A 15,807-nucleotide genomic window follows, 5' to 3' on the forward strand; every position below is an offset into this window, starting at 1 on the left:
GAACAGGAAAAGTCAAATATGGTCTCAACATAGGAACTGAGTAGGCAGGATATATGGATAAAAGCCCATTCAGGTGAAGACTTAGAAACCACTGCAAGTTTAGACTTTATTTGAAAAGCAATGGAAATCTATGAAGGGTATTAAACCAAGGAGAAACACTGTGTTTTTAATAATTCTCTCTGGCTCTTATATGGTAAGTAGATTGTAAGGTACTCAAGAATGGAAACAGACCAGTTAGGAAGTGAGAGGTTGTTACCTGTCACCTAGGCTGCTGGTCTCAGTAAGAAATGATAGTACCTAGGCCAAGAGTGGTACAATGGGGATGGGGAGAAGAGGATATATTAAGGATCTGTTTTAGAGGTAAAGGAGGCAGAACTAACTAGCTGATGAATTAAGAGATGAGCAAATGGGAAGAACTGAAGATAAGTAAGCAAGTGATTGCAAGACTGTGTCCTTTGCTGAGCTGGGAGATACTGTAAAGAACAGGGTTGGTGTCACAGGGACAGGTAGAGACTTGTAAGCCATCATAAGGAATATTTGAAGCACAAAAATGATATATTTTGTCTTACTTTTAAGAAAGAGAATTCTGATTGCTATATGGCTAGGAAAAAAGAGTAAGGAGAGATTCACATTAATATTGAGCTTCTTTGATTCTGAAAAGTAAACAGTGTAAACAAAAAAAAAGAAAAAGTAATAATTTAATCATTCACTCATCAGAATATTGATTACTGTTGTATGTCAGACAACTGGTCTCAGTATGGTCAAAGCAGACAAAAGACTTGACCTCACAAAATTTACACAACAGAACAGTTGCCAAACATATCTCATTGAATTCTCTCAACAATTCTATGGAACAACAATAATCTTCATTGACGGATGAAATAATAGGACCAAAGAGTACAAAAAGTTTCCCAAGATCTCACAGTAGAGGTGAAGTTGGGATTGAAAGCAAGAAATTTTAAGGCCCTGGCCTAACCAAGTGGTGGTGCAGTGCATAGAGTGTTGGCCTGGGACACTGAACACGGGTTCAGTGTGGCTGGCTTGAGTGCAGGCTCATCCAGCTTGAGTGAGGGCTCACCAGTTTGAGTGCAGGGTCTCTGTCTATGAGATCATAGACATGACCACATGGTCACTGCTTTGAGTCCAGAGGTCACTGGCTTGTAGTCCAATGTTGCTATAAGGGGTTACTGGCTCAGCTGGAACCCCCCAGTCAAGGCATGTATGAGAAAGCAATCAATGAACAACTATGTGCAGCAACTATGAGTTGATGCTTTGCATCTCTCTCCCTTCCTGTTTGTCCCTGTCTGACCCTCTCTCTCTAAGAAAATATTTTTAAAATACACAATAAAAATAAGAAATTTCAAGGCCTTGACCCTCTGTTCTACTATATAGCCTACCATGCCTTGTAAAACCTCAGGATAACTGAGTACAGGCATATGCATCAAAGTGGCATCATATTACAGTGTGTCTGTAAAGTCATGGTGCACTTTTGACTGGTCACAGGAAAGCAACAAAAGATGATAGAAATGTAAAATCTGCACCAAATAAAAGGAAAACTCTCCCAGTTTCATACCTATTCAGTGCAGTTTGATGTGGGCTCACGCACAGATTTTTTAGGGCTCCTTAGCTTGCTATACCATATAGCCTCTACAGACTCATCACTGACTGATGGCCTACCAGAACAAAGCTTCTCCACCAAACTGCCGGTTTCCTTCAACTGCTTATCCCACCAAGTAATGTTATTCCTATGTGGTTGTGCTTTATTATAAACACGCCAATATTCACGTTGCACTTTGGTCATGGATTCGAATTTAGCGAGCCACAGAACACACTGAACTTTCCTCTGTACTGTCCACATCTTGACTGGCATGGCCGTGGGCTGCTCCACTGTATACACGGTGTTATATCATCATCTGCGCTGCCACATCATCCTACAGAAACTGGGAGGGTTTTCCTTTTATTTGGTGCAGATTTCACATTTCTATCATCTTTTGTTCCTTTCCTGTGACCAGTCAAAAGTGCACCATGACTTTACGGATACACTGTAGAAAGCTAGTGCATGAGTTGTAGGAGACAGAAACAATGGACAATAAAAGGAAATGCTGCTTTGTTTAGTATATAATAACTTTGGAATTCTACCCCTAAGGAGAGCTACAATGTTCTTCAAGAAAGTGGCAATGTTAGCACAAGTGCATCAACAACAGCAACACAAGACAGCATGTTAAAAGTAACACAGAAAAGATTAAACAGAAGTTTCATAAAAGCTTTGTGCAAGGAAATGTTATTCTCTGATGATGGGATTGGAGAAGGCTTCAGAAAGAAGAAGAATTTGAGCTGGGCACTGATGGGCCAATTTTTTCCGTCTTCCACCTTATCTTTAAATGCAGATGACAGTAGTAACTCTCGGTAACTGTGCAGTCCAATATTATAGCCCCTCCTCACATATGGCTATTGAGCACTTCAAAGGTGTCCAGTCTGAGTGAGATTTTTGAAAAATATAAAACAGACACTAGATTTTTAATAGTAGAAAGAATAATGTAAAATATCTCATTAATATTTTATATACTATTTACTTGTTATTTTAAATATGTTGGGGTAAATAAAATACATTACTAAAACTAATTTTCCTTGTTTCTTTTTTAACTTTTTTTACTATCTCTATTAGAAAATTTAAAATTACACATATGACTTTCATTCATGGTTCACATTACATTACTATTGGAAAGTGCTTGTCTATAACATCACGCAGAGTTCATAAAAATATGTGAGAAAGGAAATGGCAAACTTCTATGACTATTCTATGTCAACTATTTGAGTTTTTTCCAAGTTGACAATGAATTTTCTTAGGTTTTAAATAATGAAGCTAATATTTATTTTTATGCTTTGAATAGGTTATACCTTCAGTTCCATTACAATTCTGAGATTTTTTTTAAAGATATAAATATTTTTGTACTGACATTGCTCATGAAAAAGAAAATCAGTAATCTAATACTTTCCAAGGATTACTAACTAGAACAAATATTCAGTGTATAAATGAATTTCACAGTTTGTCCATACTAATAAATGTTCATTATTTTTTGAACTCTCAGAATGCTGGGCAAAACAAAATAAGGATTTCTGTTGTATAAAGAAAACTCTATTATAAATTCTCTTTCTTTTTTTTAGTGAGAGAGAGAGAGAGGGACAGACAGACAGGAAGGAAGGGAGATGAGAAGCATCAACTTGTCATTGGGGCACCTTAGTTATTCATTGATTGCTTTCTCATACGTGCCTTGACCCAGGGTGGGGGGCTTCAGCCAAGCCAGTGACCCCATTGCTCAAGCCAATGACCTTGGGCTCAAACCAGCAACCTTGGGCTTCAAGCCAGCAACCTTTGGGCTCAATCCAGAGACCATGGGGTCATGTCTATGATCCCATGCTCAAGCCAGTGACCCCGTACTCAAACCATCGACCTCAGGGTTTTTACTCTAGGTCCTCAGCATCCTAGGCTGATGCTCTATCCACTGTGCCACTGCCTAATCAGGCCCCTATAAAAGAAAATTTATTATCAGAATATTTTGCATAAGTATATCACTAAGATCTTTTTTCCTCTTCTGCAGAAAAAAAAGATTGAAATTGATGTCCCAATCTCATAAGAAATATGATACTTATGTTCTCATGCTGTTAATGACATAGACTTTAATAACCTTGCATGACACACTGACTCCATCATTTCACACAGGTAGAAAGCTTTTAGATAGTTTGGTTTTCTGAGGACCCTATAAGAACCAAGTGGAATTTATACTTCCGTGGTGGAACTGACAATACTTGGTGACTCAAGATTTTACTTAAGACAATTTTTGAAAATTTTGCCTTGGTGAATAAACCAGACCTTAATACATAGCACTCTCCTTCCTTTTGTTTTAGAGAATTCGGGAGACTTGATCTTACCTCCTCCAGTCTTTATTGAGATGTTAGTCAAGTAACTATCCTTCTAATAGCTGCACTACTTCTAGACTATAAGTAAACATTGCAAAAACACTAATTTTTTGTTGAAGGAGTAAACTTTTTTAATATTAAACACTGAATTGGTTGACAATGAAATTGTTTCTGTTCTGGGAATTTTTCAACTCAGCCTGAAGGCACACATAATGAAGGCATACCCTCATCTTTTAAGACACAAACAAGCAAACAACCCCCCACCTTATTTCTCCTAATTTTAAACTACAGATAATTATATAAAACTACTGTAATTAAAAATAATGAGCTCCATTTTTTATGTTTGAGAGTTGACAACTGTTAGATCCCTGCTTCTCTTCCCAACCTACCCCACATCCGAACAACCAAGATAAGAAGGGCCCTAGCTCCCTCTGCCTCTAAGCTTCAGGTACATTTCTAACAGCATAGCCTCTAGTCCTTCCAGGAAGCCCCTACACCAGCTCCACAATCTCTCCACAATAAAATCTAAAAGCCAACCTTTTTTTTTCCATTCCATTTGCTTCCTTTCTCATGGCACCCCCTACATGAGCCTGTCCCCTCCTAGGAATTCTCAAAGTGTTGTGAAAACCCAATTCAATTTATTCTTTGTCATAGTGTGTTGTGTCAAATCCCTTGACACCCAAAACATTTCTGGTGGGCAATCATGCTTGTTTATGACCAGACATCAAAACAAGTGTATTATAAAAATGCCATGACAAAAACATAAAAATAAAGTTGTGTGGGTCAGAGAAGAGAGTAAGTTACTATTTTTGGAAATAGCTTGGAAAGCCATCTCCCCACTTAAAAATGGGTAGAGTGAAGCATGCATAAATGATATTTTAGGGAGGAAAGAAAACTGCACAGATAAATCTCAAAGAGGTGTGTACTACAAAAAGAAAAAGAAACTGTAAGATGCCTAATATATTTACAATGAGTTTGGAATTTAAGATGAGAGAAGAGAAAGGTAAATACATGATGGTTCAACAGATTTAGAATCATTCTAGCCCTGGCCGGTTGGTTCAGCGGTAGAGCGTCGGCCTAGCGTGCGGAGGACCCGGGTTCGATTCCCGGCCAGGGCACACAGGAGAAGCGCCCATCTGCTTCTCCACCCCTCCCCCTCTCCTTCCTCTTTGTCTCTCTCTTCCCCTCCCGCAGCCAAGGCTCCATTGGAGCAAAGATGGCCCGGGCGCTGGGGATGGCTCTGTGGCCTATGCCTCAGGCGCTAGAGTGGCTCTGGTAGCAACATGGCGATGCCCAGGATGGGCAGAGCATCGCCCCCTGGTGGGCAGAGCGTCGCCCCTGGTGGGCGTGCCGGGTGGATCCCGGTCAGGCGCATGCGGGAGTCTGTCTGACTGTCTCTCCCTGTTTCCAGCTTCAGAAAAATGAAAAAAAAAAAAAAAAAAAAAGAATCATTCTAAAAGTTGGCTTGATCCTGCAGGTAAGCGGGAACCAACAACAATGGTAAGAGCCTGAACCAAGGCATATAAAACGGAGATGGAAAGGAAAGGAAGGATTTCTACAATCATTCTAAGTTAGAATCGCTACAATTCAGTGAACAAGTAAATCTAGACATAAAGGAAAGATAGTAGTCAAGGGATGATACTAAAATTTCTAGTATGAGAGGAAGCTTTGATGGAGGAATATCAGAGCAGGTCTTGAGGAACTGTAAAAAAAAACCATGGAGAGAACATATGCTGTTGGAAGAGAACAGTATTTCACTACCTTACAAATCAAATCTCTTTGGATTTGTAAGGACTTTTTTCCTTAATACTTGCTTCCTAAAAAATTCAACCATTAATTGACTACTATCAAATTGTGGTTAAGAGCTAGTCTAGAATACTAAAATTATCAGACACCTTCAAAGTCCTTACCTTTTCATTATATAGATTCTTAAGATATACTGTTTTGATAAGTTAATCATAAAGCATTGACAATACTATCTCAACACCCATCCAGAAAAACAGAAACATTTCCCAGCTTCGACATACTCCCCACCTTTGGTTTACAGTCTCCTTCCATCCTTGTCACGTGGCTTCCCTCTTACACATTTAAGATCCTTCTGCCTGACCAGGCGGTGGCATAGTGGATAGAGCATTGGACTGGGACACAGAGGACCCAGGTTTGAAACCCTGAGATCACCAGCTTGAGCGCAGGCTCATCAGGTTTGAGCAAGGCTCACCAGCTTGAGCCCAAGGTTGCTGGCTTGAGCAAGGGGTCATTTGCTCTGCTGTAACACACCCCCCCCCCCCCCCGGTTAAGGCACTTATGAGAAAGCAATCAATGAACAACTAAGGTGCCGCAACAAAAAATTGCTGCTTCTCATCTCTCTCCCTTCCTGTCTGTCTGGACCTATCTGTCTCTCTCTCTGTCTCGCTCTGTCTCTGTCACACACACACAAAGAAAAATCCTTCTAATTACACTGCATCACCCAGATAAATGGTAATCTCCCTATTTTAAAACTTTCTAATTAGCAAACTTAATTCCACCTGCTACCTTCATTTCCCTTTGCCATATCATATAATATACATATAATATCTATATTTCAGATTCCAGGAGATAACCTGTGGGTGAAAACCATTATTATGACTACCACATCCCTCTTTGTCTTTCATGGAAGGTACTGTAAAAATGTGGATTCTTTTGTCAAAAAATGACCAATACCTTGTTTCTCATATTCACCTTGTTGTTACAAAATTCAAACTCAAATATAAAACTCAGGTGTACTAATTTATTTCAAGTGCCTCACAATATTTTTTGCTCTGGTTCCTTTTAGACTGCATTGATTTTATAAATTATTAAATTTTATGTTACTTTTTATTTAAAGGAAACACTTTTTATTGTATCTGCCCAAATTCTAACGATTGTTTTACCTCACTTGTCACTCACAGACCTGTGGCCACCATTTTAACATGACATGGGACCTACAACCACTGTTGACAGGAACTGAACTGGGTGTCTAATCCCATTCAGAATCATCACAATCCCTTCCTTAGGTATAGAGGGAGAATCTTTTCTTCTCTGTGGCTGGAAATTGTGTGCGGCACTCTTCCAGTCACCACATAGGTTACTTAACAGAGAAAATTGTTCATCAGGAAAAAACAAAAACAAACAAAAGAAACCTAAGGCCTGGATTCTCAACGGGCTTAAAATATTATATTCCAGTTCTTCCCAACACCCAGTTATATGTTTTCCCTTAATCTCCACGAGGCACACTCATTAATACAATACATGTTTCCCTATTGCTTAAACTGTTACTGTTGTTTTCTGTTATTTAAAACTAAAATTACCATTTCCTACTACAATGTAAGTACGGAAAAGTGTTTTGCCCTCATAGAGTGCGAAGCACTAATGCTATCCCTGGAAGCTTACTCCCTCTGCAAACCATCCAACGTAGGGCGTGTACAATATGTCCTTATGTGATTCCAGGTTACATATTAACAACAAAAAGTGATACTAATGGAGGCATTTGTCGTGCAGACATAGTTGGAAACTGTCTCTTCTGTTCAGCTTCCTCTCCTACCCTCTGGGCTAGAAGTCTCCAATCTTAACTACATACATGTGTAGGACAAGGATGAGAGGCAGCCTGCCACACAGCACCCAGCTTTAACTCTGGAATGGCTGTCTGGCCAGTGCTGTCACGGAAGCACTGTCCTCCAGCACCCTCATTCCTTCCGTCACTTTTTTGTACTACGAATGCAAACGCCTATCTCGAAAATCCAAACTCATTTAAAGTCAAGTAGCAGGTCTGATGGACATTTGAACACCTCCCCTGACAACTTTGTACTTTTAAAGCAGTAAATAGAAGAGCTATTTCGAAGGAAAATCTTATATTAAATGAGTGCTATTAAAATCTCTAAAACCACTCATGTAAAACGAAGGACAAAAAGAAGGAAGGAAACGGAGACCTCAATAAACATCAAGGTGTATGACAGCAGCACTGTTCTTTACCTGAAACTTTTCAAAACCTCCTTGTGGGAGTTTCCAAGACAAATATATTGTATTTTCTTCCTGCCCCAAAATCAGCAAATCTGATGGTGGGTCTGGATCTAGGGCAATAAAATAAGACACAAAATTGATATCTTTAAAAACAAGTTCGAACAGAATGTTATCTATAATAGACTGATAACCTTAGACTGTCACACTATAAAAGACAGAATACCTAGGTTTTTCTAGCATTTTTAGTATGTTATCTTGTCCAAACTATTTATCCTGAGTCTCAGTCTCATCTCTATAATGAAAAGAAAAAAGGAATGTTCTAGAAAACCTCTTTTCCACAGTAAAATTATATGAACTATGAATTTTCACATTTATTTTTCTCATAGCAGAATTCAGTATGCAGTTCTTACAATTGGGATTTTTAACTTAAAATTTTATGACACTGTATATAGTGAAAGATATATCTATTATCCATCCTCAAGTTCACAAGTTCCTTTCTGCTTTAAGCATTTTATATGAGAAGATTCTAGAAACATTTTTCTAATCAGCAATATGTCTTTAATTCTAATTTTTATTTCAAATTAAAATGCTGCATTGCTTTTCTTAACTGGAGGAAATGTAGTATTAACATATTGTTGGAATAATTTCATCTCCAAATTCAAATTTTGCATGAGACTTTTGTTCCTTCTTACATATTGATTTAAGTTTATTAGAATTCAGCTCAGAATTAAAACTATCTCACTGATTCATAATCCTTTCTATTCCGTTTTTTTCTGATGCATATTCTTTTCCTACTGAAATTAATTTATTATCTCCCCCATTCCCATAATACGCTTTAGCTCTATTTTATACATTTTTAATATTCCATCTACTTCTAAATGGATTTGAGGTGACTTTCAAAGAAAGGGAGGTAAAAAAAAAACCCAAAAATATATATACAGTAGAAGACAAAGTGAAATTTAAAGTAGGAAGGGTGAAAAGAAAGGTTACCAGCCTTGTCTGGGAAAACAAAACCAAAGCAAGAACCTCTAAAAATAAAGAAAATATGATTAAACATATAGAAATGAGGAACTTGAGGTCCAAATAGAATAATGATTTGTACAAAGTTACAGAACCGAGAATGGGTCGAGTCAGTCCTTCCTATAACATATTTGCTCTTCTACAAGTACAGAACTCGATGTCAGGGAAAGGTGGGTTCAGATCTCTGTCACCTTGTATTAGCTACGGAAATTCTCTAATCCTCGGTTTCCACATTTGTAAAAAATATAAAAATATGCATCTCATTATGATTAAGAGGATAAAGGTGCCTGACCAGGCAGTGGCACAGTGGATAGAGCGTCAGACTGGGATGTGGAAGGCCCAGGTTCGAGACCCTGACTGAGGTCGCCAGCTTGAGCGTGGGCTCATCTGGTTTGAGCAAAAATTCACCAGCTTGGACCTAAGGTCCCTGGCTCCAGCAAGGGGTTACTCGGTCTGCTGAAGGCCCGTGGTCAAGGCACATATGAGAAAGCAATCAATGAACAACTAAGGTGTCGCAATGCACAACGAAAAAACTAATAATTGATGCTTCTCATCTCTCCGTTCCTGTCTGTCTGTCCCTGTCTATCCCTCACTCTGACTCTCTCTCTGTCTCTGTAAAAAAATAAAATAAAAAAATAAAAAAAGAGGATAAAGGTTATCATTGAGAATTAGGTGATATAAATCATTTAAAAATGCTTAGCAAGGTGCCTGACAAAGAAAAAACACTCAATGTCATGAAACAACAATGATGGTGATGATGGCAATGATGATGGTGACCTATAATGACACAACCCAAATCTAAGCAGCAGTCTAAGAAGAGTTCACATATTTAAGATAATGAGCTATCATTTGAATAAATGAAGCCATTTCTCACTTATTTCTGATTTTTTTTAAGGATGGTCTCTTTATGAGAGACAGTGTCTTATCAGTTGTAAAGTTATATACCTGGGTTAAGACTCACCTTAAATTATGAGTTATGAACGCCTCTGAGTCTTACCCTACATTTTAGGGAATCTGGTGAGATTCAATGTGGTAATTTAAGTACACACCATGTTGATATATAAGTGCTCAAATGTATTAGTTTATTTTACAAGAATTGTTTTGACTGCTGCTGCATTTCCCAGGGCTTTCCCTTCCTCCACATGGCAAATTCTGAAATTAAGCTGCCTCCTCTCATACCCCTGGGGTATTGGTACTTGAGCACATATTCATGCAACTGACCGACAAATGACAGGGCTCTTTGGAATGTCTGAATATGTTCATACATGTAAGCAATGCCAATAAGGTCAGAAGAGGCAAACTGAGCCCAAATAATGCAACTGAAAATGAAGGCCCACCTGTTGTTATCATATTACAAAGTTTTGTTTTTCATAGTATTTTATAGATATGGTTAAAATGTTAAAAAAAATATCCTAAGTATTTCATAATGAGAGTGCCCTAGAGTTGTAGAGTACCTTAAACTAAATAAGTTTACTGAGAACTTTAAATTTCATGTTAGTAATAGGATTTTAAACCTAGAAAGAATAATTATTCTCACTTTCTAAATGAGACCATATTCATTTTGCCCAAGGTAACATAACTAATCAGTGACTGAGGCAGGACCATAACTTGGGCTTTCTCCATATAAATGAAGTGCTTCCTCCTTTCAAGCATGTCATAGACTACTTCCAAATTCATTCATCTTAAATTAGATGTTGGCTTTAAACACAAATATTCCCTTTATTTTTACCCATGATAAGTGAATTAAATATAAAATAAACTTACAAGTGCTGACCATGAGGACAGTAGGATGGCTTCTCTTCAGTCCCTTGGTAGTTACAACACTAATGGAAAAGTCAGTCCCTGGAGAAAGGCTATCAAATGTGAACACCCTACACAGTAATAAAAGTCACATTTTAAGATATTTAGCTCAGAAACATTTGGAAAACTCTATCTTCTCACACTACCTGAAGAAAGAATTATATATATATAAGTTTTGTTTTTATTTTCTATCATGGAAACAATTTGCTATGCTTAAACACAAATGGCTAATTAGAAATCATAGTTTCTAACATAGAGGAATTTTATATATATTCAAGAGTGTGTATTATACATCCACGCATGACAATATTCTGAAATAATTCATTATTATTTCTTTGCAGAAATAAATTTGGCACTATATATCAAATATTCATTCTAATGACACAATAGTCCAAAAAGTTGTCCTGTAAAATTTTGTAATTTTTGATTATATTAAACCACTTACATAACTTTATAAAATATATAAAAATGATAATTTGGCATTCCATGCAACTTGACATAATTTTTTTCAATATTATCATACCTTTTTGTGGAAGACAGGATTTTTTCTTTCAGTAAGCCTTCACTAGATATTGAGATAATGTATCCATCCAGAAGACTTCTAGGTGAAGGCCAGCTAACAGTCACTGTATCCGAATTTCTACTGTGGTTCAGAAATTCAACTGCACTTGGAGCTGTGGCATTGAGACATATACATGGAATAACATTTGCTACCACACTAAGCACCTGCCTTAAAACAATCCTGAAAAACTGTCAGGATTCCTTTGACTTTCTTCAAACTCTGAGGATAGTCAAGACATTCCTCTTCTTTTTCAAAGTAGATATGAACAGTTAAAAGTCAAAAGAGGGGGAAAAAAGAAACCCAGCAAGGATCATTTTACACTTTGAAATAAAACTGATAGATATCCCAGTGGTATTGTACTCAATATTTGCCTTGACTCTAAAATGTAGAGAGAGATTATATCTTGATTTTGTACAATCACCACCCTCAGAAATAATGATTTTTAGAAATTCTAATTAAATCCCCCAAAATAACAAGGTTAATCATTAGGAAAGTTAATTGCAATCTAAATATCAAATGTTTCCCTTCTTTTCCAAGGAAAAAAGTTAAATTAAAGAGTATATAATTGCTCTGGCCAGCTTGCTCAGTGGTAGAGCATCGGGGCAGCGTGTGGATGTCCTAGGTTTGATTCCTGGTCAGGGCACACTGAAGAAGCACCCATCTGCTTCTCCACTCCTCCACCTCTTCCTTCTCTCTCTCTCTCTCTCTCTCTCTCTCTCTCCCCTCCCTCCCTCTCTAACACTTTCTTCTCCTCCTGCAACCATGACTTGGTTGGAACGAGTTGGCCCCAGGCACTAGGGATGGCTCCATTGCCTCTGCCTTGGGTGCTGAAACAGCTCAGTTGCTGAGCAATAAAGCAAGTGCCCCAGATGGGCAGAGCATCATCCCATAGAGGACTTGCACGTGGATCCCAGTTGAGGCACATGTGGGAGTCTGTCTCTCTGCCTTCCCACTTCTCACTGAATAAAAAAAAAATAGTATATAATCTATATTTCTTTCCTCTCCAAAATTCTTCCATGTATAAGAAAGAAACAAAATTGCCTAGATATTTCCCTCCATTCCATTCCTTGTTTTAACAGTAAAAGAATACCATACATGATCAGTATCTAAATATATGGATTATATATATAGATTTATATATATATATATATATATATATATATATATATATATATATATATAGAGAGAGAGAGAGAGAGAGAGAGAGAGATTTTAGTGTCAAGAAAACCAAAATAGTTATTTCAGTAGACCAGTTGACAATTTTACTTCACCTAGGTATGAAAACGTACATTTCGTATACATCCTTCCCAATCTTCCTTTATTCCATATGACTACCATGGAATAAATTACATCTGCAATTGAGGACAAGCTGCTATCCCTGGGGAGATGGCACTTAATTTCTCTAACCAAACAATGGAGAAATTAAATCAGAAATAGAGAAGTTGACCAGACCTCCGGCAATTAGTCACCCCGTTATATAACAATGCACACAAAGTTGAGGTTGTGCTAACCCATATAAGGGGAAACAGACAAAAGGACAAGAGAGGACACAGCCAACCCATAAAAAAAAAATCCAGGAAAAATATACTCTTTACTAGATCTTCCTTAAAATATATAGATAAATACTTGAACCCTGAATAAGACCTAGCATGTGTCCACGGCTGTACCTGTTTGTATTTCTTTTATGTTAGGAGTGCTGTCTTTAAAACCTTCTTGTTCAGTACGAATTGAAAAGGTGTATACTCTGGCTGGCTCCAGGTCAGAGAATGTTGCCACTTCATGCACCACCTTCTGGACCTATAAATCCAAACTAATACATTAGCAAATTTTCATTTAAGAAGTGCTCCACCACCAAACATGAGCAAGAAAGCTTGGGGGCTATTTCACTGCACTGCTATCTCATGTAAAAATGCAGTAATATTGGATTCAGCATGAAAGACTCAAGTTTAATTCCTCCAAGAGCCTTTTATCACGCACCACGAAAGCGGCAGCACAGTTTATGCATGTGATTTCATAATGCTGAAAATTCCCATCAGCTCGAGTCCAGAGAATTTCTATGGAAGAGTCTGTCACTTTGCCCTCAAGGATATTGGATGGTGCTTCCAAACCTATGCAAAACACATAACACATTTAAATTCTTCTTGGATGTTTTCTGAGTTTTTCTATTAATTTATCCCTTTAAAAGGAGAGAATAAAACACAATGTAAAAAAAAGAACAATAAAGCTTATTAATTAACTAGATATACTAACTGAAAAGTTATTTATACATACAACGACAGTGTATGAAATATGCTAATTAGTTGCAATACTCAGAGTCATTGTAAACACCAACATAGGCAGCAAATTTGGATACTGCAGCGAAAACTACAGAGGAGCAAATTCACAGGAGCAAATAAATGCACAATATTCAAAAGAGATGAAAGCTTTCTGGAAATATTAGCATAAACTGAAAAGACAACAGAAAGAAAAATATGAAGTCTAAAAAAGTAAAAGAGTTCTCTTTGTCCCAAATATTAGCTGACGCTAAAAATAAATTTGTATCTGCAGAGCTTTTATAGTTCTTTTTCTCATTTTAAAGTTTCATCTAGCATAAAAAAAAGAAACTATTCCAGAAAAACTGGCAGCTCTAAACTATGATCTTCTATATTGATATATTTTGATGCTTGATGTCATAATACTGATATATTTAGATGATCAAGTTCTAATTATTTTCAAAGACAATACTACTCATGATGATTTGTACTATAAAGAAGAGAGGCAGAGAATGCTAATATTAAAGGTATATAAAAATTGCAAGCAAAAATAAAATATACGCTGACCTGATTATAAATATGTTAAGACACTGTTGGAATAATGTAATTTATGACATCAGTTTGGGAGTATTTTATAAAAAATTTAAATTTAAACAATAATGAAATGATTAGAATTTGGGAGAAAGAAGACACATGGTAGTAATGATATATGTGATGATTTATAGACAGAAAGAGCAAATCTTAAAGAACCTGGACATGGTATAGTCAAAATTGTAATGTTTTTAGGAATCCGTGTGACAGCTCTATGGCATTATTATTCTGTACTGTTCATTTCTACATTTACTAGATGGAGAGCTTAGATAATTTACACATATCTCAAATGTTCAAAATTAATACTTGTAAAATTTTTGAGTGACTTTTACAAAGCTAGATCAAAATCAATATGAATATCAAAATGTAAGTATTGGTGTAAACAAATATAGCATGTATTAATGGTAAGTATTCAAAGAGGTAAGGAAAATATGCACTAGCTCTTTTTTCAGATGAATGGCAGCATGGGCAGAGCAAACACACTTAGATATTGTACTTTGGGAGACACTTTTAAAAAGTGTAATTTAGGTTTCACAATCTGCCTAAAATTACATTCCTCACTTTTGGATTAAGTCATTGAAAGCTCTGATTAATATGCAAGCATGTTTTTTGTTAATGGATTTAAAAATCCCTGACCTCAATTTTACACAAGGCTAACTCTATCTACTTATCTATTGGGAAATAAAAGATTAGGGTTAGTAGTGAGGTATTTGCAATTATTCTAAAAGATCTTTGAAAACTATTTCATCACAATGAATGTAGCCAACTAATTTGAAATAATACACAAAATCAAAATCAAGATAGAGCTTATGCAAGTCCTAAAATACTTACATGTTTTTACTGCAGGCACATAATATACATCACTTAATTTAGTCCCACTGATGATGGAAAGAAAGAAATTATATTCTGTGCCTGGGGTTAAATTGTCAACAGTTATTTTATTGTCATGTTTTAGAGGCATGGTTATGTTTGGTCCTCCTTCAATTACAATATGTATGCCATCAAACACTCCAATATCAGGTGTTTGAACAAATAAGATTACAGAGGTACTATAACTTTTATAAGGAATAACAATTTGGACAGGTTTGGGCTCTGAAAGATAAAAAGAGAGATTTATAATTAGTATTTTTTCAAATGCCAAGCATATTTTCCTATATTTTGTCTGGCATGTGCTAGAATCTGATAATATTACATGTCTATGTGCTAAACTTATGTTTACTATGTCAGCATCTGCCAGAGAAACAAGGTGAATATTTGACATACCATATGTATACTAGAAGTATAAAATTAACTTCCACTATTTGATTTGTAATAATAGTTTCAAAAAACATTATTTGAGACTTTCCAAATATTTATCTTTTTATTTGTTTATTAAACAAAGACTTTTGAGAACCTATATACTAGAACAAGTATTCAAAATAAATAGGGCCAGATTCTTATGTTCAAAGAGCTCTGATCTCAGTAAATAGACACACATATCACTACCTAGAAACCCAAGTGGTCAGAGTAGAAACCCCAGAGAACTTTCCAGACAGATTTTATTAAGCTTATGCTTAAGCACAAGGGAGGCAGCACAGAGGAAAGGAAGGTCCTCTGGGCTGGCTGGGGCTGGCTCTGCTTGGCTGCTTTTCTAAGCTGGGAGCAATGCAAGCTTGCATGAAAATATGAGTTTTAAAAAAAGGGAGGTTT

The 15,807-nt window shown here is 36.6% G+C and overlaps 1 protein-coding gene across 2 annotated transcripts in view; it reads right to left on the minus strand.

Moving 5' to 3' along the window:
- The window catches only part of PTPRQ (protein tyrosine phosphatase receptor type Q), a 270,501-nt gene that overhangs the window by 235,290 nt on the left and 19,404 nt on the right, over positions 1–15,807 (minus strand). For both annotated transcript variants that reach the window (XM_066368486.1, XM_066368485.1), the window contains exons 3-8: positions 14,950–15,210; positions 13,253–13,383; positions 12,943–13,072; positions 11,237–11,387; positions 10,678–10,784; positions 7,906–8,003 (exon numbers count right to left, since the gene is read on the minus strand). In XM_066368486.1, the coding sequence (XP_066224583.1) occupies positions 7,906–8,003; positions 10,678–10,784; positions 11,237–11,387; positions 12,943–13,072; positions 13,253–13,383; positions 14,950–15,210 (878 nt within the window). The remainder of the gene's footprint in view (positions 1–7,905; positions 8,004–10,677; positions 10,785–11,236; positions 11,388–12,942; positions 13,073–13,252; positions 13,384–14,949; positions 15,211–15,807) is intronic.

This window comes from Saccopteryx leptura, chromosome 2 (assembly GCF_036850995.1).
Source record: "Saccopteryx leptura isolate mSacLep1 chromosome 2, mSacLep1_pri_phased_curated, whole genome shotgun sequence".
Taxonomy (NCBI): domain Eukaryota; kingdom Metazoa; phylum Chordata; class Mammalia; order Chiroptera; family Emballonuridae; genus Saccopteryx; species Saccopteryx leptura.